Below are 22901 nucleotides of genomic sequence, written 5' to 3'. Positions count from 1 at the left end.
CTGCAGTTATATCAGGAAAAGCCAAAGTCCTCTTTGATATAACGAACATCTTTTAGGAGCTGCTGTTGTGGTAGTTTAGTTGTTAAGTGCTGAACCTGTGCTTGGTGCTATACAAAAGACAAAGGAAGATGTAATACTCCCCTTGGGTGATTTTTGAGTAAAATATTGTCCTTGATTCTCAGTCCTGGCTGAGGAAACTCAGTACTGAAACCAGGGGGAGAGAGCACCTCTGTATGTTCAGGGTTCTGGAGGTATGAGTTAGAGGAGCCCCAAGGGATATTCTAATGTACGCTGTGCTGCAACAGCTCTAAGTGGTCTGGCATGGCAGCCCAGAATAGCTAGAGTGCAATGGACTCTGGCCACGTGTCCTTTCTTCCTGTGGCATGCCTCTGTGCTGGGGGGAGGAAGGGGAGGATGCCATACAGCTGTTCTGCTGGGTCTGTGTCACTGGAGGTGTTTCCAGATGGCAGGTTCTAGAATCAGGGCCACTATCTTTATGTTCAACACTATGTAACAAAAGACCAAAACTAATTTACAGAAGCAACAAATAGTATTTTCCCATGTGGGTTCTTCACATAAAATCCCCTCCTGCCCTGTCCACCCTTCTGAGGCTCTGCACCACTGTGACCTTTCTTACTGGAGAATCCGACGGGATTCTTCAAAGAGCTTCACTCTGGGCTCTGTCAATGGAGTCGGTCGATGAGGCACCCCTTCCCCTTTTTTTCTTCTCCCTTCACTTTCGCAGCATAACCTAGCTAGGCCAGTTGTGAGCAATGTAATGGTTAATTTCGACATCAGGAAAGCAGCACTGTATAAACCAGCAGATGCTGTACTTTACTTTGTTTTGCTGTAAGGCATAAGCTGTGTCTGTAAGCCTCGAGGGAAAGACCAGGGTAGAAATTCCTTCATGGTTTACCTGTGGATATCACCATAGTTATAGGAAATGTCTGTGCACTCTTTCAGGCAATATGATAGATCAGTCAGCTGGTAAATGTGTAACTTCTCTCTGCCTCTTTCTTCTCCTTATCAGAGTGTTACATTGACTGTTTCATTACTTTACTATCTGGTGCTGGTAAATAAAATACAGAAAGCAGTACAAAATGTCCCATATTTAACTAATCATTCTTTACTAGCTAGCATTTCAAGCATCCATGGTCTGATAACCCAGTATGGACAGAGACTGAATCATGTTTTATGGACAGAAGGCTGAAAGGTTACCAGTTTATCTGCTGTTTTTTGAGCAGTATGGTTCAAACTATGACAAACTTTATCTGTAGAAGCCCTCAAAAACCTATTTTTCAGCGCTTTGGTTCCACCATATGGAATGAGTAAAGGCAGATGAATTACGGAGGAAAAGTACTGGTACTTCTCTGAGCTTTTGTTTTCTTTTTTAACAGGGAGGGTAATTAACCATTGGAACAATTTACCAAGGATCCATAGGGATAGACTAAATTTTTAAAGAAATTTAAAACTAGAGCACAAGATAGCAGCTACCTTGGAAGAAGTACTGGCTCATAACCTCACTCCACTTTGACCCTAGAAAATAAGGGGTAGCACCAACCATGTGGTGAAAACAATTAGGGAGGGGGATAGCTCAGTGGTTTGAGCATTGGCCTGCTAAACCCAGGGTTGTGAATTCAATCCCTGAGGGGGCCATTTAGGGATCTGGGGCAAAAATTGGGGATTGGTCCTGCTTTGAGCAGGGGGTTGGACTCTATGATCTCCTGAGGTCCCTTCCAACCCTGATATTCTATGACTTAAATAAACATATACTGAATCTAAAAATTAACAGAGAAGGAAATGAATGAAAAACCACCAGTGGCAGCAGTTCCTGTGTTTGGAAGTGTCATGTGCATGCTCTGGTGGGGCTATTTAGCATATCTGTGACTTGACAGCTTACTGTAGACAACCTGCACCTGGAAGTCGGTATGAGCACTGCAGACTTTATGGAATATCCTGGTTTAAACTTGCAGTTTGTGTAAATTGGTCCATGGGATTATTTCTGTATTGCCCACATTCACCATATCTGGCCTTGAATACAAATATTAAAGAGAGCATGATGGGACGTCCTGCTTGGGGTTCCCATAGGGTGACCAGATGTTCCGATTTTATAGGGACAGTCCCGATATTTGGTGCTTTTGCTTATATAGGCACCTATTACCCCCCACATCCTGTTCCGATTTTTCACATTTGCTATCTGGTCACCCTAGGTTCCCAGAATTGTAAGCCACTGTGTTACCCCTCTCAGCCTCAGCAAGTGAGAGCTTTGCTGTTGTTAAGCTGTGTGTCAGCTTCCTGATACACCAGCTTGTCTGCCTTGCCAACAAACTATTCAGATGGGTGACCAGATGACAAGAACAAAATATCAGGACACATGGGGGGGTGGGCAGCACAGGCTCACCCACCCACCAGGGCCGGCTCTAGGTTTTTTGCCTCCCCAAGTGAAAAAAAAAAAAAAAAAAGCCGGAGTGCTGCTGAAGCAAAATATCGGGACGCAGGACAAACAACTGAATAGTGGGACGATCCTGATTTTTATCGAGACGTCTGGTCACCCTATATTCAGGACACTGTCAATCCAAATCTTGCCTTGCAGGTAACAATCAGTGAACTCCAGAGTTCCCCGAGACTTCTCCTTGCAGTGTCTGGTCCTTCTCACTGGACACTCACAGAAGTTATTAAGTTTGCTGCCTCCAAAGAGACAGAACACATACCAGTTAGTTTAGCTGAAGACTCACACTTTGCTATAATACACAGCACAGAGATGGTTTTGTAATAAAGCAAGAATAAGTTTATTAACAATGAACAGAAGTTTAAGTGATGGTAAGACTATAAAAACAGATATAGTTACATACAAAACAAAACATGCTTTCTAGTGACTAAAAGTCAATTTCTGCAAGTTGTTATCTTTGTCTAGAGAGACAAAGATATTACTCCCCACCTTCACAGGCTCAGAGGGCACTGAACCCTGAGTCCCCTCAGTGATGGATAACCAAAGTGTTTTGTCCCCCTTATGTTATACAAGTCTCTTGTCTCTGCTTCAAGAGCCATGAAGGCTTCCTTTTGTGCAGATTCTGCACCGCAGATGTGATTGTTAAATGGTCTTCTCCCCAGCTCCTTTAGCTGGATGGCTTTGTTTACCTTGTATGTAAATGTACTTCCATTGTCCTCTGCGTGTAACCAAGTTGGTCAGACAGATAAATATATGTTCCTTTGTCTAGGGCAGGCTGGGTTTTATGCTCTGTCTCCCAAACACATTTTAAGAACATATTTCCCGCACACGTGTAACTCTCTACATGCTAACCATACATACATCACACAATAATATTAATCACCAGTGTGTCCCTGGCTTTCATAATATACCTTACTCAATATACTTTTATAGTATAATATTGTATATATTCAGTTGATTCAATTGCTTGTTCTATGGGGTTCAGGCCTTCTGTTCCCCCCGTAGGGTGTCTGGACCCTGATTGTCACACATGAATGTTCAAATAATATGGCCTTAAAAACTAGACCATACGCATCTGTTGACAAAGAACTCCCTATCTGTTAATAAGGTACTATCTTCTCCTGAGTTGAAAATTGGTTTAGATGGATTCAACTTGCTCTATATCCTCAAATCCATCAAACGCAGGCTTTGGTGGATCACAAGAGACAGTGAATTTTAAAGTAGAGGTTCTCCACCAATAATGGACTGCTGCCTCACTCTAGGAGGCCAGCATTGGGTATGAACAACAAGAGCATGCCATCTGATAACTGCTGTAGGACATAGGGGAGAATAGGTATTGGAGATAGCCTAGTCCAAACCATAATTTGCTTACTCACCTGAGCCCAGAAGGTTGAAGATGGGGCTGAAGTATCTAATCAGTGGTGCAGTATGGACTTACTGGGCTGTATTAATAATTTCATGGTTTGCTATTTGGAATTAGCCGTGAGGGTTCTGTTACCCTGGCACTCAGTATAGCAAATGTAGGGAAATATTTGACATGCAATCCATTTGAGAGCTGGAATTGCTTTAACTATTATTCTGTAGTAAAATTACTGCAATTAGTCACAAATCTGTCACTTCTGGAAGTAATGTTCCTGTTTTTTAATACAAATGATGTATTTCTTTAGTTTTAAAGAGTAAACATTAGGTTAAAGGAATGCTGCTGTCTCTGAGGAAAACTTTGATTAATATTCCAATTAGGCACTATTTGGAGGATATATTATATGCTTTCTCTCTTGTTTTAGTCTTCCTTTTGTCTTTTTATTATTACTAAGGGTATTTCCATGGCTTTTGTGTTGCTAAGTCAATTTATTTGTTCCCCTAATTTATTCCTCGCCTGAAATCACCATTCCTCTGCTTTTGTGGCATCACGATTGTCTGCTACAGTAACCAGTGGTGATGTAACAAAGAGCAGACTATCTGATTCCGAGTGAGGGGAACAGCGTAAGATTGTGAAATTGTATGAATCAATGATCCTGCTTTAATCCAAATTTCTTTAACAAGGTGTCATGTTCTGGAGTGCAACCTAGACCAGTAGCAGGTTGTGTCACTGTCACCATCTGTCCTGTAGCCCTGGGTGTCTTAAAATGCTGTGCTGCTATAGCTCCCTGTCTGGACGCTTCCAACCAGCAGACAAGCATGCTGCTGTCTGAGTGTCTCTGTGGTGTGCAGGTCTGGTTCAGCCCTCTGATACCAGCAGCCTGCCTATAACACAACTGCCCCAGCCTGGCTTCCAGCAGCCTCAGTTATGACTTGCTGAGTGACCCCAGCACACCCCCAGTCCTGAATTTCCCCTGAACTGTCTACTCTGAATGTTCAGCACTCTCCTGGAGCATTCAGAGGAGTGATAAGGTCCATTGCTCCTTCAAAGAGACAAACGCACAGCGGTTTGTTGCTTTAGCTGGAGTTAACAATTGCTTTGGTTCAAACACAGAACTGGGTTGGTTAGGATTAAAAGTTAAAGAAGTTTATTAAGAAGAAGAGAGTGGTTCTAAGTGAATTCAAGTTCAAGGGATAAAGACAAAAAATGGTTACAAGAAAATAAAAGTAAAATACACTTTCCAGTGGCCAAGACTTAACTCAGCGCAGGGCTTTGGAACTTGTGCTTTGGCTCCGCTTCAGCTCCAGGCAAAAACCTGCAGCTCCACTGCTCCACAGCTGCTCCGCGCTCCAGCTCCGGACTCTGCTTCAAAGCTCTGACTCAACGAGCTACAGTCTTGGTTCAAGTTAAATTTCTTACTAGTCTTTTTCTTCCCAGCCATGGCTGACTTTCAGTCAGGACCTTCCTCAAAAGTGAAAAGCTGCTATTTTCTCTTGTAGGTGAAAGATCTTTGCCTAAGCAGGTTTCTCATCTATGTTAAGTTTCCAGAAACTTCTTGGTTAAAGGACCCATATTTCTTAACTTGCAAGAACTCTCGTCCCTTTGTCTGTCCATTGATGAAATGTCAAGATGGTGTCTTCTCTCTCCTTGTGTCTTCCCAAACTTCCTGGTTTGTCCCCAGACTCATGATCAATTCATGCTATTCTTCCCTGCTTCCGGACAGCCCATCCCCCTGCTGATTCATATGTAAATGGGGCTTCCATTGTTTTTGGTCACACTGCTTAATTTAATTGGAGACAGGTAAATGGCTGCCCTTTCTCCTGTCTGTGAGAGAACCTGTTTCACCCTGTGTTTGGTCACAGATGTTACTTAATGGTATTATGCTTTATCCATATTTCTTCACATGGTGTAAATACGTACATTTCACAATGATATTAATCACCAGTATGTCATGAACTTTCATGAAAGGTCTTACTTGACACACTTCTATAATACAATAATATTGTATTCCATCAGTTGATTCAGTTACTTATCACTGCAGGTTCAGACTCTCCCAAGATGTTATCTCCCCAGCTTCCTAGGTTGATGGCTTTGCTTAGCTTTTAAGTAAATGTGCCTTCATTGTCTCTGCCTGATGACCAGCAAATAGAGGCCTTTGTCTTGCCAAACACATTTTAAGAACATAATTCTAGCATATGCATAACTCTTTGTACACACCTGTACATACATGACACAAGAATATTAACGATCAGTAAGTTGTTAGTTGTCCCACAATATGTTACATGCCACCTTTTTGGGTATATATCATGACAACAGTGTGATATGTATAGTAAGTATGTCAGGCTTGACAAGAGTTGCTGACACAGTTCAGGGACTCCAGAAGTGGGCTGTCCTGTCCTGCAGGTGCTTTTTCCCTCGCTGCCCCCAGTCCCATCCAGTGAGTATTTGTTTTGATATTATTTTCAATTTATTATACACTCACTACAGATTTTAAATTTTTACTGTGCTAGAGATTTTTTTGTGTTGACAATGACTTACGCTTCAAAAATTTTCAAGGGAATGCTGGGGATGCTTTTGGTGCTCAGAAGAAAGGTGTGGGAGGTGGTTTTGGTATCTAAGAGGCAGTTGGGGCTTTTGGTACTATGGAAGGCAATACCCAAAAGAAGGGGAGACGATGTAAGGGCAGAAGTGACTACTTCAGGAGACGGGGGTTTGAATTCTTTTTTTTTCTTTGAGGAGTGTCCCTGTGGTGCTCCAATTTAGGTGTCTCGGCACCGTGCGCTTCTAGCCAGATACTTGTGGTAGTAGTGTCCCGGCTGGCTGCGCATGTGTGGCAGCCGTCTCTCACCGCTCCAAGTGGCTATCCCATGAGCACAGCCAACCGGCACCCAGTTCCTTCTCTACCGCCCTTGGTTTTGGTCGGAATGACAGCAGCGCCCTTATCTACTCTCATATTTCTTTAATCTCTGCCCTTTTCTCATGTCTGTTAATTTTCCTCATTGTTTATCTCTCTGTTCATTTTTCTTTTAGTTTTCATATTTAAAAAGAAAAAAAAATCCCAGTTTTCTTCCCGCCTCAGGCGAGCAGTCGCTGAAGAAGCATTAGACTGGGACTATTACCATTCTTCATTCAGCTAGCCTCTCAGACATGCCTGGCTCTCCCAGGTTTCAAGCACTGTCTGACCAGCAGACTCTCAATACCAGTGACAGACGGCCACTTGCAGTGAGTCCGTTGCCTGGGGGAGACACACACTACCCAAAAGTGTCTCCACTGCCAGAAACTCACAGCATGGACAAGAAAGGTCAGGGACCGCCAATTGAAACTTTTAATGATTGAGAGATCCCTCTGACCCCGAGTCCAGGACACCGACAGCACCCAGAGCGCCGGACCGCGAGGCACCGGGACCATCCGGTACCGAGACCCTGTGCAGTCTCATTCTCACAGCAGCAAAACTAAGCCTCTTAGCTCGGCACGAAGGGAACAGAAACCTCAGGCACAGAGCAGCGCTGTGGCGCCACGTGCTACAACAATAAAATATGACAAGTCTGCAGCACTGGCAACGCTCCCTCTGGTTCCCAGCCTGAGCTTGCCTGCCCTTGGCACTGAGCCTCCCAGTCCCGCAACAGTTGGTCAGTCTTGTGGACGTACTCATTGCTTCCACCCTGGGATCTCCGCTCTTTGGCGCCGATGGCACCCGGCCACGTCAGGGCCAAGCTTTTATCACCACACCTCTGGCTCGGCCCCTCCTCTCTCCAGTGATGAAGAGGAGGAACTGGAGACAGGAGTGGGCACATCTCACCACCCCATTCCTAAACCTGAGCCCACTTGGCCACAGGGCGTGGGTTGGCAACCCCCACGTGGGTGCCCCCTCCCATGGCCTTCCCACTGCAGTGGGCATACCGGGACCCGTGGGCCTTATACAGAGCCCAAAACACCCAGCCATTCAATCCAGCTAGGTCCAGGACACAGGGATCGCCTCCGCCATCTGCTCCAGCTTCACCAGAACTGCTGGAAGAGGAAGTTGAAGAATCTGTGGCAGGCTGAAAGTGACACCCTCCCACCTACCCACATCCTGACTTTGTCTTCAGACGAAATAATAATGCTGCCTCCCCCCACGTTGGGAGATGACTTCAAATCCTTTCAGGATTTGATTAAAAGAGTAGCTGATTCATTAGACATCTCACTGGCTGAGTTACTGGAGACTCAACATAAGCTGACAGATATATTGCAAGCTGCTCCATCAGATAAGATAGCACTACCCATTAATGCTGCCATCCTGGACCCAGCAAAAACCATATGGCAGACTCCAGCCCTGGCCCCCCTTCTTGTGAGCGATCTGACAAGAAGTACAATGTGCTCGCTAAAAGAGCTGAGCTTTTGTTTACCCACCCTACTCCAAACTCATTGGTGGTAGAGGCAGTTAATCAAAAGGGGAAGAAACATCAAACCAAAGCCACCCCCTATGATAAAGATTGGAAACGCCTAGATCTCTTCTGCAGGAAAGCCTATTCATCGGAGACCCTCCAGTTTTACATAGCAAACTAATGTGTTACTGGCCAAGAACCCAAATAAAATTGTTTCTCAGATGTCCTCTTTTATTGAGAAAATCCCAGCTGACAAAAAAGAGCAGTATAAAGCTGATATAGCAGAAGGTTTCCTCATCACCAGAACTGCCCTGCAGGCTTCTCTGGATTCTGCTGACCCGGCAGCCCACTCCATTACCACATCCATTGTAATGCGGAGGGCTTCATGGCTCCATCTCTCCGGCTTCCCCAGGGAAGTTCAGGCGACAGTAGATTTTGAGGGGCAAAAATTGTTTGCAGAGAGCACGGACGTCTCCTTACACACCATGAAGGACTCCTGTGTGACGCCAAAGACCAGTGATTCTCAAACATTTGTACTGGTGACCCCTTTCACATAGCAAGCCTCTGAGTGCGACCCCCACCCTTATAAATTAAAAACACTTTTTAATGTATTTAACACTATTATAAATGCTGGTGGCAAAGCAGGATTTGGGGTGGAGGCTGACAGCTCCTGACCCCCCACAGGATAACCTCACGACCCCCAGTTTGAGAATCCCTGCTAAAGACACTTGGAATCTATATCCCTGCGAATAAAAATAAACAGGGCAGATTCTACATCCAACGATTCCTGTCCCATACACTCAGCCTCAACGACAGTATGATCAACACTGCAAACAGCGCCAGACGAGATGCTGTCAGACTCAGGAGCAGTTGTTAGCGTCTCAGCCATCCACTTCTAGGCAAACATTTTGAAGTGTTGTTCAAGGACATGAGAGCCCAACGTTCTCCAATTCCAGTCACCTCTAATTTCCAGCCCATTTGAGGACCGCCTTACAACCTTTTACCCAGTCTGGAGAACCATTGCCACTGACAAGTGGGTTCTGGAAATTATACAGAAGGGCTATTCCATCCCTTTCTTTCCATTCCACCTACTCACCTCCCTTCCCCGCCCCTCTTCAGGGACCCAGCTCATGAGTACCTGTTACAGCAGGAAATACACCATCTCCTGCAATTGCATGCTGCGGAACCAGTACTGGTTCAGCACAGGGGTTGGGGGTTCTACTCACATTACTTTCTCACGCCAAAGAAAACAGCTGGATGGAGGCCCATTCTGGTCTTATGCAAACTGAACAAGTTCATGAGAACACAGCGCTTCAAGATGGTAACCCTAGCAACCATAAATCCAACATTGGAGAAAGGAGATTGGCTCTTGGCCCTCGACCTACAAGACGCTTACTTTCATGTCACTATCCACCCAGCATCCAGGAGATTCCTACGATTCACTCTGGGCAGCCAACACTACCAGTACAAGGTACTTCCCTTGGGCCTTTCTGCGGCTCCAAGGGTTTTTTCCAAAGTACTGGCCATGGCAGGAGCACATCTTCGCAAGCAGAGTGTGACCATATTCCCCTATCTAGACAACTGCCTGCTAAAAGCACCGACATACGACAGGGCAGTTCGCACCACTCTAACCCTATTTACAAACCTAGGGTTACAAACCACCCTAGAGAAATGCACCTTGACCCCAACCCACCAACTGGACTTTATAGGGGTACACCTTGACTGTGTCACAGCATCAGCACGGCTTCCCCAACCACGGTTTCTTGCCTTAAAAAAGCTAATCACAATGGTAAGACAGCCCACAAATGTCCGCCAGAACATACCTACAACTTCTCGACACATGTTGGCTACCACGTTTGTCATGAAACATGCCAGGCTATATATAAGATGTCTACAAACCTGTCTATGCACTGTACACATTCCTCAGGCACTCTATCAACAGACGGCTTACAATGCCCAGCAGAGTGAAAGACTCGCTCGCATGGTGGACAAAACAAACAAATATCTGCTCAGATGTTCCCTTCCAAAGGGAAACCTCATATCAGTCACTATCGCCACAGATGCCTCTCTGGTAGGATGGGGGACACACTTGGCCAACAACACCATCCAGGGCTGATGGTCCCCAGAGGAGTCAAATCTCCACATAAATCTACTGGAGCTCTGAGCAGTTCAAAACGCCTGCCATTGCTTTCTCCCCCTGATCCGCAACACAACTGTGCAGATTCTCATGGACAATTTGGCGACTATGTTTTATATAAATCACCAAGGAGGGGCCTGATTTTACCTGCTCTGCACAGATGTAGTCTGCCTCTGGCAATGCCTCTGGCATCTGCAACAACATACACCTCATGGCATCCTACCTACCTGGAAACCAGAAAGTCACAGCAGACAACCTCAGCAGGAACTTCTCATGGACGCATGAGTGGGAACTAGACCCACAAATTCTGCAAACTGTATTGACCTTTTTGCCACAACCCACAATGCCAAATGCCCACAATACTGTTCCCGAGTGGGACTGGGACACAACTCCCTCAGCGACGCCTTCCTTAACAAATGGGAGACCCTGCTCCTGTACGCCTTCTCTCCCTCCTACCCCCCCTCCCCCACCGCTATGTTGAGTCGTGTCCTACACAAGATCAGACAATACAAATCCAGAGTCATCTTGATTGCACCAACATGGCCCAGACAGACAAGGTTCCCATACCTGGCCCAGATGGCTGTCAGATCACGAACCCTTCCCCTCTTGTCTCACCTACTGACACAGGATACAGGACACCTCCATCACCTTACCATTCCAACGCTTTGTTTCAAGGCAGGGCTAATCCAAGGATGACAGAATTTGAAACATGCTGCTCCAAGGGGGTCCAAGACATTCTGCTTAACGGCCGATGTCTCTCCACACGAAAAACATTATGCACACAAGTGGAAAAGATTCTCCATCTGGTGCCGAAACAAGCACATCATTCCACAATCGGCCCTGTTACCCACTATCCTTGATTACATATTGCCCTCAGAAAATCGGGCATCTCGACTAGCTCCCTTAGAGTGAATTTATCAGCCATCACTACCTTTCACGACAAGGTGGATGGACTCACGGTCTTCACCCATCCACTAACTAAGCGCTTTCTCAAGGGTATAGAGAACACTTTCAAGGGACCTGACCCCTATGTGGGACCTCAACCTTGTTCTCCGTGCCCATGTGGGCAAACCGTTTGAACTGCTAGTGACCTGCTTGTTCCTACAGTTCTCCATGAAGGTTGCTTTTTTTAGTAGCTATCATATGAGTATGAAGGGTGGGAGAGTTGGGTTCCCTTATGGTACACCCACCTTCTACCACATTCCTCAAGGACTGAGTCATTCTATGCCCACACCCAAAATCCATACCCAAGGTCACCTCCCTCTTCCATCTCAACACACCCATTTACTTACCTGTATTCTTCCCCAAGCCACACACCAACAACAGGGAGGAGTCCCTTCACACACTAGACATCCGCAGAGCGCTGGCATTCTATATAGCGAGAACAAAAACATTCAGAAAATCGTCCTGGCTATTCGTATCCACAACAGAACAATCTAAAGGCCAAATCATTTCCAAGCAGAGACTTTCTAAATGGATCTCTAATTGTATCCAACTATGTTACCAAAATTACAATTTGCAAGCTCCTTCTGGACTTTGCACACACTCCACTAGAGCTCTGTCCACATCCATAGCCTTTCTCAAACATGTACTCATCATGGATATTTGTAAAGCAGCTACCTGGGCATTGCCCCATACTTTCACCAAACATTATGCCCTGGAACAGCAGTCAGCTGCAGATGCTCACTTCGGTCTATCGGTCCGCTCCACGGTACATATATCAACTCCAAAGCCTCTCCTCTCCACTGAGGGGTACTGCTCTTCAGTCACCTAAAGTGGAGCACCCACAGGGACACTCATCAAAGAAGAAAAGGTTACTCACCTTGTGCAGTAACTGAGGTTCTTCGAGATGATTGTCTCTGTGGGTGCTCCACTACCCACCCTCCTTCCCTCTGGAGGAGGAACTGGGTGGCGGTTGTCTGTGCTCGTAGGGTAGCCACTTGGAGTGGCCAGCCAGGGCACTGCTACCACAAGTCTCTGACTAGAAGTGCCAGCACCCACAGGGACAATCATCTTGAAGAACCTCAGTTACTGCACAAGGTGAGTAACCTTCTCTTTCCCAGCCAAGTAAATTTTATTATTAGCTAATTGACCCACTACACCCTGGCCCATTATCCACCACATTCACTAGTGGCAAATCAGTACATTTAGTCTAGAATTTCTGCTGAAATGATCAGTAGTGAAATAGTACTGATACACTACAAGACTTCATTGTTACACCTCTGTGTATATGTATTGTGTATGTGTATTGTTACATACACTTTGGTGTATGGGGTAACTTATGTCTCTCTGAGTTATTGTTTCAGGCTGTCTGCAGACTCAGGCAGATATCAGTTGCTGCATTACTTTAAGTTCAGTTCACAATCTGAAGGTTTTATTCACAACCATAATAGCTAGAGATTTAGGGCCTTGTAAATTACTATACCTGGAGCCCTGGTCTTTAGTAATGAAATAAATAACTAAATATATAATGCACATGCTATACATGTGTATATATAAAAGCAAAATTATTCTTTTGCAGAATGTTTTCCATATGGCGTTAAGTAGGTCTTTAAAGGTCTCAGCCTGATATTTTACTGGGTGTCAAAGCAGTAGAAAGAGGGCAGATGCATATGTTTTGAAAAAACTAACCATTTCTGCCTTAGCTCCTTAAACTTATATTATGTAACGTCCATTTTCTCCTTTCTTTTTTCTGATAGTGATAACCTGCTAAGGAGAGCTGCATGCCAGGAAGCCCAGGTAATACCATTTAATGTGATACAATTAGGTTAAAATCCCCATCTTATCTCACTTGTGCAGGACTCCTGAGATTCTCCCAGCAGGTCTCATCTATGTGACAAACCTAACAGAGATGCTGGCAGTAGTTTTTTTTTTTATTTTATTATTTTCTTTTTTTTTGCGACAAGCCATAGCCTAAATGAGGCCCCCTTCTTTCAACGGGCTGGTGTACCTAATTGGTTATTATGGCACTGAATTACAGGTACAATGTGGTTGCATCATTAAGGTAGTTCTTGGTACTATTCAGTTTGCAAAGTCCTTCAGTTATGGAGATTTAATTATTCCATCTGTCTGCAAAGTGATGGTGAAGAGGAAATGGATCGACAGGACTGGAGACTGAAATTTTATATATACCCTAGAGCAGGTATGGCAAAAGCCATGCAAGCTGCTTTATGCTAATCATAGAGAGATTATCTATGGGGCTGATGGGATAGTTCAGTATACTTGCCCATTCAATCCTGTGTGTGTCTACCAAGTTTTCTAATGAGGATATCAGTTGTGGTGGCTGATTTTGTAATATTCCTACTTGTCCACAAGGAAGTGAACTGAGACCATCAACTTATTTCACATAGGTCACCGAGGAAAATATTAGCTTCTAGTGAAAGTCTGCGTGGTTGTGCTTTGGGAATTGGTCTCACGGCTTTCCCTTTACACATCTACTTCTGCCATCTAGGGTCTGTAAGGCCAACTAACTAAGGGCAGACTTCTTACTGTAGTGTTCCTGCAACGGAAGCCTGCTCTTACCAAATATTCTGTCATTGGCGTGAGTGGTGTTTACCAGGGACTGGGCCACTGCACACTCCATTCTTATTCCACTGTTTACACAGTAGATATTGCAAGAGTCTTACTGCCTCCTTGCCCGTGCCAGCCAAAACTTGTTCTGATCATGCTTCCTGTGCCAGAACCTTGACAAGGGCCCTTGTAGGCCTCTGAACCATCGCCCATCACTGTAGTATTGGCCTGCCAAGAGGTGTGGGTGTAAATTATTTTTCTCCTCAGACACCTTCACCCAAGATAACTGCTTAATAGTGAGGCCCATAGAGAAACCCCAATTTAGACTAAGTGCTGCGAGGAAGAGTGTTCTCAACAGCATGACCCAGGCTGTGCAGCTTCTTGCTGGAAGAGAGTCTGTGGACCCCAAGCCTAATCAAAGTATAAGAGAACCTTTTCAATATCCAACCTTTCCCCATGAACCCTACTCACAATAAATCAATGTATTTCCCCACATTTATACATTCAAATTCTCCACTAATTCTGATAGAAAACATCAGTTGCTCTAAACTCTTATGCTTTCTCTGGTCTTGTTCAGTTTGGATAACAAAGTGATAAGTGCCTTATATGTACCTCCAATAAATAGCTGTTAATACCTCACTACCTGAAAGATGCTGCCAGATTGGAGGGAGTTCACGGAAGAGTAAAGACGAATAAGGGGTTTGAGGGATTGATTTGATTTATAAGGAAAGTGTCGGCTAAATATGAAATTAAAGAATTTGAGTTAATTTCAGTTTGGTTAGGGAAGTGTGCGGGCATTGTAAAGAAAGGGCCTGACTAGCAAGTAGAAGGAATGCCTTGAAAACAGTGAGTTATAAGGCAAGAGGGAGTAAAGTAGGGAGGATGTCTGGTTCAAAGAATAACTAATGAGACAAGGGGAAGTGTCTAAAAAGAAGGCCTCTGTCCAATAGGAGTGACTAAAGATGGTTTTAAATAAAACAAATGAGAATCTGTCTTAAAATGAGCCACCGTGGCCCTTCCGACCCCACACACCAGGGTTAAAGCCTATCTGAATCCAGGTGCAATGGGAAAACAGTTGGGCAGCAAGAAGGAGGAGAGGAAAGGCCTTGGGAAGAAAGGAGGTTGTCAATCTTATCTGGATTAAGACTGGAAAGAAGGGTGAAACTGTTTCAGTTTGGTTTTTTGGTGAAGTTGGTACTTGGCAATGACATCACTTGTTTTGTTAAAGGATATAAAAAGTAAACTCGTAAAGGGTTCATTGCTAATAACTACCTGGTCACGTCGGAACTGACCAATATGAGTCTCAGCACCCCTGGGTTTAGCCCATTTGTAAGTGTCTTGATCAAATGCTTATAAATGTTTTGTTACTGTTTGGATGTAGTAAATTGTCTATTATTTAGGCTTTTTAGGCATGTTTAGAGCAATTGTATAATATTTGGCCTTTGGGTTTAATAAAAGAATTTATGGTTAAATTAGTGTTTGGTGGTTTCCCATATTAATAATTATAATTTCAAATATTATTAATTCCAACAGAAAGCTTAAAAGACCTAAATGTGCATAGTGTCAGAAGGATGTCATTGCAAAGAGGGAGAGTTGCTTTGAGTGGAACAAGGAGCTAGAACAGGGGTTCTCAAACCGGGGGTCGGGACCTCTCAAGGGGTCGCGAGATTATTACATGGGGGGTCACAAGTTGTCAGCTTCCATCCCAAGCCCTGCTTTGCCTCCAGCATTTATAATGGTGTTAAATATATAAAAAAGTGTTTTTAATTTACAAGGGGGGTCGCACTCAGAGGCTTACTATGTGAAAGGGGTCACCGGTACAAAAGTTTGAGAACCACTGAGGTAGAACTACCTAGAAGTAATGGATTTGAAATTAAGGAAAGCTAAATTTTCCTGTGTATTGGGAAAATCATAAAGATGGGATATGTTAGATTATGGATTAGTCTCATAAATGAAAGGGTGGAAACTCCATCTCGTGAGACACTTGAAAACTGTAGTGGATAAAGCGCAGGAGACTATCCTGCAGGGAACTGTCCTGCATTGGAAGGGTGATAGACTAAGTGGATGAGTAGTTCTTTTTCAATCTCTAATTTCCATAAATGCATTTATCAACAAAATGGTGATGCTGAGTGTGACATAAAAACATATATTGAAGCAGCAACAAGAGCTGATAGGATCAGACCTATAGACTGTAAGATCCTCAGGGCAAGAGTAATGTTTAATTGTTTGCAAAATGCCATGCGGGCTTCTGGTGCCATTTAAATAATAAAAATCCAAGGAAGACAGACTAAAAGACCCACTCCGGTGAAAGAATAATACAAGAGATGCTAATTTTTAAAATATCAATTCTTCTTTGAATTAAGCATATTGCAAGTCCTATACATACAGATTTCAGGAAGGAGCAAGCTGTGTGCTAAAGTGATCATTAATCTACATTTCAAGTAAAGACTCCATCAAGGTATGGTGATTTGAACATTCATCACCTTGTAATGTCATATGTCCATCTAAAATTCTACTTCACAGGACCCACCATACCATTTAAAACTTTTTACAACTCCTTCTTGTGAAGAAGTTAGCTGTCATTGACCTGCATATATATGCTTGTTTGCAAATGTGATCTGATTGGTTGACATTGTTCTGAATCTTACTCTTGTTGGACCTCTGAGGACGTTAAGGAACTTTCTGTTTTGTCACATTGCTCTTCAGCTGCTCCCTCTGTGAAATAGGGATTATAATACACCTTAAAGTGGTATAGTAATATCTGTGAAGCGTATTTGTATGAAAGGTGCTGTATAGGTGAAGAGTAAAAGAGTTCTGCTATTGGTAGGTAACATGAAAGAGAAACTGACCTTCTCAAATGTTGTCTTAAAATATATTATTACATTATTTTAAAATATGCTCCTGTGTTGTTTTCATGATGCTGGACTCTTAAACAGTTTTTTAAAACTCTTCTGTTTATTATTTTTAATTTCCCCTCTTTAAAACAGGCATTTGCTACAGAAATACCCCCAAATATATCACATAAAGAAATGATTGTCATTAGTCATAAATCATACGAGTGACAGGTTGTTTGTGTAGAACAAGTAAATATATCACATTTCCCCCAGAGTGAATAATTAATTGTTTTTACAGCTGTAACATGCCAGGGGATTATTGATGAGGGCCCTCATTTTCTCTGATTTTCCTTAAAGAATTGTAATAAAATTTAATCAGTGGCTTTTCCCAGATGTTTTTCAATAAAACTTAAGAACTGATGGTTTGATTTCCCCCCCCCTTCTCTCCCAGCAACCACTTTCATACACCCTTTTCCTTTCCATGTTTTTCCAGTTGCTTTATTATAATAGGTATATCTCCTGATTATTATTATCTCACAGAGCTGGAAGGGACCTTGAAAGGTCATTGAGTCCCGTCCCCTGCCTTCACAGCAGGACCAAGTACCATCCCTTATTTTTGCCCCAGACCTCTAAATGGCCCCCTCAAGGATTGAGCTCACAACCCTGGGTTTAGCAGGCCAATGCTCAAACCACTGAGCTATCCCTCAGTGGATTTTTTTAATTGTATATTTTTTTTTCTTAGCTCGGGTTCCCGTAGTAAAGATGATGATTAGAGTTAATTACTATTTTGAACAGCTAATCACTAAAATATGAGAGTTTTTTTTATGTAGTGGCCACCTTCTTCAGCATCACAAAATGCTTTGACGAGGTTCCCATGTAAAAGGAGTCAAGGACCATTTTCTTGTTCTTTGTACAGTACCTAGCACAATGGGGCCCTGGTCCATGACTGGGGCTTCTAGGTGCTACTTCAATACAAATAATAAGTAATACTAAAAATAAAGGCTGTAAAGGTTTGGAATGGGAGTGATGATGCCTTCCAGTGAGCCAGGAGGGAGTTTTACAGAGGTGCAACAGCACAAGTGAAAACACAATCTTCCCTTGCCCACCCCCACAATGAAGAATTGTGGGAATGGGACAGAAAGGTGGCCAGGAATGGAGTGAGCAGATGGTACGAGAGGCTGAGTGAAGTAAGTCCATGAAGAGCTCTGAGAACCAAGGGGGCTATTTAGAATTGGGGACAGAGGTGGGATAGGAATCCACTGATGGAATCTGAAAACACAAGCCTGGGAAGGTGCTGCTCTCTGTGAGAGCAAGTAGTCTGGTTGCAGCGTTCCTTCCCCCTTTAAAAGTAAGCTTAGAAAATATGAATTTAAGGAGAACGTACAAGACGGAGTACCAATAGCCTAGTAAGTGATTACATCCTTAGTAAGGTTTTCAGCAGAAATGGGGTGAAAACAAGGACAACTTCTGGCCATGCTGTGGAGGTGGTGGTAGGTAGACATTCAAGGAATATTTTGGAGGGAAAAGAAGTTTAGGATCAAGAATAACTCCCAAGATTTCTGTCTGTGGCTGAAAAATTTAGGTCTGAAATAAAGAAGAATGGTAATGGGAGTCAGAGACTTGAGAGATAAAGAGGATTTTTTTTGCTCAGGAGGACTTCAGCCTTTGAAATTCCCTGTGTCACTGGAACACGGAATCACGAAGAAGAAGAATAGTAGGCTCTGCTAAGATGAGAAGCTATGTGATAGGCCTGATAGGGAAGACATTTGTATGCAGTGTAGGGTGAGGGGATGATGATGATGATGTTTGTTATGCATTATTTAAAACTGTAATGACAGGTGACTTAGAAGAGAAACTCCCTGTTTCCTCCTTTTTTTTTTCTTGTTATTTAGGTGTTTGGCAACCAGCTGATTCCTTCCAACATGCAGGTGAAGAAAGCAACAGTTTTCCTCAACCCAGCAGCTTGCAAAGGGTAAAGTTCCCCTTACACTCCATTCTCCAAATCGCACGCACCCCTTCTTTATACTTCTAAACCGTCCTTCATTGTGAAGGTCAGCCATCCTGTTGGGCTTAAGTGTGCCTCCACTCTACTCAAAGCTGGTATTATCTAACTCTTACTTAGGTTGGTTGCACCAAAAATGTTGGATCAAGATATAGAAGTTAAAGAAAATGTTGTTTATGTTAAAAGAATGAATCCCAAATCATTTTAAGCTTCCTCCATTGTTGGTTTTCTTGTTTCCTGCTTTTGGTCCATCAGTATTCCCTTCCTGCAAGTGACCTTGATTTCCACCCCAGCAACAATAGTAACCAGTAATAATAGGGTCTTCCACATTTGTGATGGTCAGAGGTGACCAATGATCCTGTTGCATGGAAGCCAGCCACTGGGGAAGGGGTCTTGTCCAGTACCATGGGGCTGAGCATGGTATACACGGTTAAATAAGACACCGAGCTGGATTTCTAGAGGATGCCAACGGTTGTCTTGAAAATTGTATTGGTAAAAATGGTCTGCTTGCGGCAATGCATGTGTATATCTCTACTGATTGGCTTTACTCCCTGTCTCATCTCTGGAGGGGTTCAGTGAATAATAATAAAGGACCATTAAGTTACCTGTCCTGGAAGTACTTTGTCTCACATGTTTTGTTCTATGGCGATGGGATGGAATTGTGACAAACCACTCATCTTTGAAAAATGTACAGTGTCCATAATTTAAAGCCTCCGTTTTCTATTCCCTGGGCTCTGCTCCTTGCAAGTAATGTATAATTAATGGCTTGGTTATTTTATTATGCAGTTCCAGGCATAAAATGCATGTGAGCTTTACCAAAATAAGGTCAGGTAAAGTTTTTGTTTTTAAACTTACTAAATAATATATAGAACAAGTAACTTTAAAAATATTTCCCCTTTAAAACTAGAATTTGCTTCCTTCATGACTTTAAGGCATGGTGCTCCATAACACATTAATTGTGTAATAAATAATAAATTACTCTTTCAAGCTCTTGTTTTGATTATTACTAATTATTTTTGGAACATGTTTAAAACAACTCCTTTGCATTTATAAAGACTGCATAAAAAAGTTGACATACTTAAGAATCGGTCTAGAAAATTCATACATTTGGACCAAAGCAAAACCCACCTCTTCTGACTGACTTTTAACAGACAGGCTGAAAGACTTGTACCACAAAACATGTACTCTTTTTTTTTGTTGGATTTTCTTTGCTTTGAATTTTCACCACCTCCCTCCTCTTCCTCCTCCTCCTCCTCCTCCTCAATGATTAAATGATTTCCCCCTTACTTTCTCCAGAAAAGCAAGAAACCTGTTTGAAAAGAATGCCGCCCCAATTTTACATTTATCTGGCTTGGATATAACCATAGTTAAGGTAAGACCTGATCTGTTACATTAACCTGTGTGTTATGCTGAGACCTTGGACTGATGCTGAGTTTTTAAACTTCCCAATTAATTTAAAGACTGTTTGAATGCTTTTTAATTTTCAGTAGGGTTGACTGAGGGTAAGTGTACATGTGTGTGGGTATGAGTGGCAACCCTTCTATAACTGATGTTTGAGAGGAGACTCTCCCAAATATTTGAGTGTCAGATGGTAATACAACCACACAGTCCACACGGTCCTTGGAGTTACCAGTTCTGCCTCAACATGTAAAATTGATGTGAGAAAGTTTTGCAATCCAGTTGAGAGCTGTAGATTAATTAAAAATAATCTTGCATACCTTAATAGCTCCCCCCAAATGAAATGTTCTGCTCTCCTGAGGGAATGCTGAACTACAAAGGGGTGTGAATTTGCAAAGAGCCTTCACTGGGAAGAAAAGGAAAAACAAACGTGAAGGGTTCCTGCTGTTTCTGAAGAATCCTTGAGACTGTTGTGTTTGCTGTTTAGTATGCATTACACACTGGCAATAAAAACTGCTCTTTGGAAGATATGTGTACTCTTATGAATGTATCTTTCTGTCTTGTAGCCTTATTGATGAGGTTGTGTTATTTCCATGATAAACCCCCTATTTTTATTGGTGTTTGTTCTACTAAAAAATACAGTGTCAGACCAAGAGGAAATTCTATTTATTGTATTTATTTTACAAGTCTCTTGTCAAACTGCAACGGTGCTGCTTTAGATTTCACAAGTTAAGCAGAATGTGACTGCACCAGTACTTAGATGAGAGACCACTACAAAAAACAGAGGTGCTGCAGGAAGAAAAGTTTGTGGTTCAGAAGGTGGCATTGTACCCTCTTGTGGTTTAGTAGGGGGGCATTGTACCTTCAACACTGAACCACTTCCCCAGCATGTTCAGAGGCATTATTCTTCTGGATGTGCTGCCTTTTTTGGAGCAGACAAAACTACAGTCCTTACCACTTATGACCATTAAAAGATCCTGTGATATTTTCTTTTGCAAGAACAAGAGTCACAATCCAGGTGTTTGTGTTAAGTTCTTTTTAGAGTACATGCAGTCAATCTTAATTCTCCATGCAGTTTCAGTGGAATACAACTGTATTCCAAATACATCTGTCTTGGGTTCACTGTGGCACGTGAGCTGCTTCAACAAGTAGTGCTATTAAACAGGGGACTTGTTTCACTTCTCAGTGAAGTGATTTCTGTGCATGTGATGTAATACGTGTATGGTGTTTTGACGAGACCAATAATAGAGCAAATCATATGTATCCAAGACTTCTCTGTGGACATGCGGCCGTAGGCATGGTAAGCTGAGTTTTTGACCATTGGTCTCTGTTGGTATCTCAGACAGATTACGAAGGACAAGCAAAAAAGCTGCTGGAATTGATGGAAAATACGGACCTGATCATTATTGCAGGAGGGGATGGAACTGTACAGGAGGTACCGCAGGAGCTTTCTCCTGGCTTGTATATAAAAAGTCACAATCCATATTGGGGATAGAAAGATGGAGGGTTGTGTAACATAGTTGCAGAATGCTATTGTTCTGGTATGAGACATGTTCATTCCAAAACATGCTGTGGATTAGTTTTGACAATGAAACCACTTGAGAGTTACTGGGCAATAAAGAAATCAGAAAATGCTTTCCCAAGCAACTGATGTTCATAGTAGCATAACTCAAACTCTGTGAAAGAACACACCCACCTATGCACGTACATCCCATCACTTTGGGGTTAAAACTAATCTGCAGATATTCCACACACAAACCAGAAAGTTATAATGACTGAAAACTGGGGTTCATAGCCCTGCATGAGGGATGCATGCTTTGTCCAGGGTGAAGGGATGTAGACAAAGAATGTTTAAACAGTTACAAAGGATTCAAAATAGAGTGGTGTTTGTGTGCAGTAATTTCATATTATATGGGTGATTAACCATTGGAACAAATTACCAAGGGAAGTAGTGGATTCTCCATGCCTTTCTGGAAGATACATTTTAGATTTCCTCATGTGTTAAGAGCACACTGAGTGCCATCATAAAACATGCCCAAGCATCTGGTTCTGTTACATCTTTGAAGTCAGCATATGCATTTAATCAGTGATTGTACATTCAAACCCCTGCCATTCTCTATGGTGGGTACAGAAAATGTACCCCTTTTTGTGTAAGAAACTACAGCTCCTTCCATAAAACATTGGAGGCCTCATAAAAGTGCATCTATTCTGAACAGCAAATGTCTGCATTTCATAGGTTTCTACTGTAAACTGCACAAAAGAATCCAAAAGCCAAATATTTCCACTATCTTTCAGGTCATAACCGGACTCCTCCGCAGAGCAGATGAGGTGAGGTAGTGTGTTTGTTTTTTATTTATTTTAATTTATATCTGAGGGGCACTCCCAAGCATCCAGTTGAGCCTCTTGGTCCAGGCGGACTCCTGCAGATAATCCAAGGCCAGCTTGCTGTTTAATGAGTCAGCCGTGCTAGTATCCTGCAGTTTTGTGCACATCCTTTTTCTCTCTCCCTTTTTCAATGAGTGGAATGGCTCCCAGCCCAAACTGTTGGGGGACTTCCAGTTACAGAGCAAGGAATGTGCAGAAGCCAGACACAAAATTTTCAAAGGCCTGTGGCCCAGTTGTGTCTAGTTTTTTGTTTGGCAATAGAGCTGTAGAAAAAACTACAAGTGATTTTCTGTATTTGCAACCCATAACTGAATTCATTGTGGCTGTGCTCCTACTCCTTCTATGCTCACTTAACGTCCGTATTCAAGCCGTGAATTTCTACTGACATAAATGGTTGCAGAATGCTAATTTTAAGGGCTCATGCTAGAATATTCACACTGGAAGCGATGATATGTTTTACCA

The 22901-nt window shown here is 42.9% G+C and overlaps 1 protein-coding gene across 1 annotated transcript in view; it reads left to right on the top strand.

The window, feature by feature from the left end:
• AGK (acylglycerol kinase) overlaps positions 1 to 22901 on the top strand; it is a 56256-nt gene that overhangs the window by 13047 nt on the left and 20308 nt on the right. The window contains exons 3-7 of the mRNA XM_077828060.1: positions 13010 to 13049; positions 18547 to 18626; positions 19953 to 20028; positions 21397 to 21489; positions 22350 to 22382. Coding sequence (XP_077684186.1) covers positions 13010 to 13049; positions 18547 to 18626; positions 19953 to 20028; positions 21397 to 21489; positions 22350 to 22382 — 322 coding nt within the window. The remainder of the gene's footprint in view (positions 1 to 13009; positions 13050 to 18546; positions 18627 to 19952; positions 20029 to 21396; positions 21490 to 22349; positions 22383 to 22901) is intronic.

The sequence above is a fragment of the Eretmochelys imbricata genome, chromosome 1, assembly GCF_965152235.1.
Source record: "Eretmochelys imbricata isolate rEreImb1 chromosome 1, rEreImb1.hap1, whole genome shotgun sequence".
Taxonomy (NCBI): Eukaryota; Metazoa; Chordata; order Testudines; family Cheloniidae; genus Eretmochelys; species Eretmochelys imbricata.
This window is presented reverse-complemented; position numbering and strand designations above follow the sequence as displayed.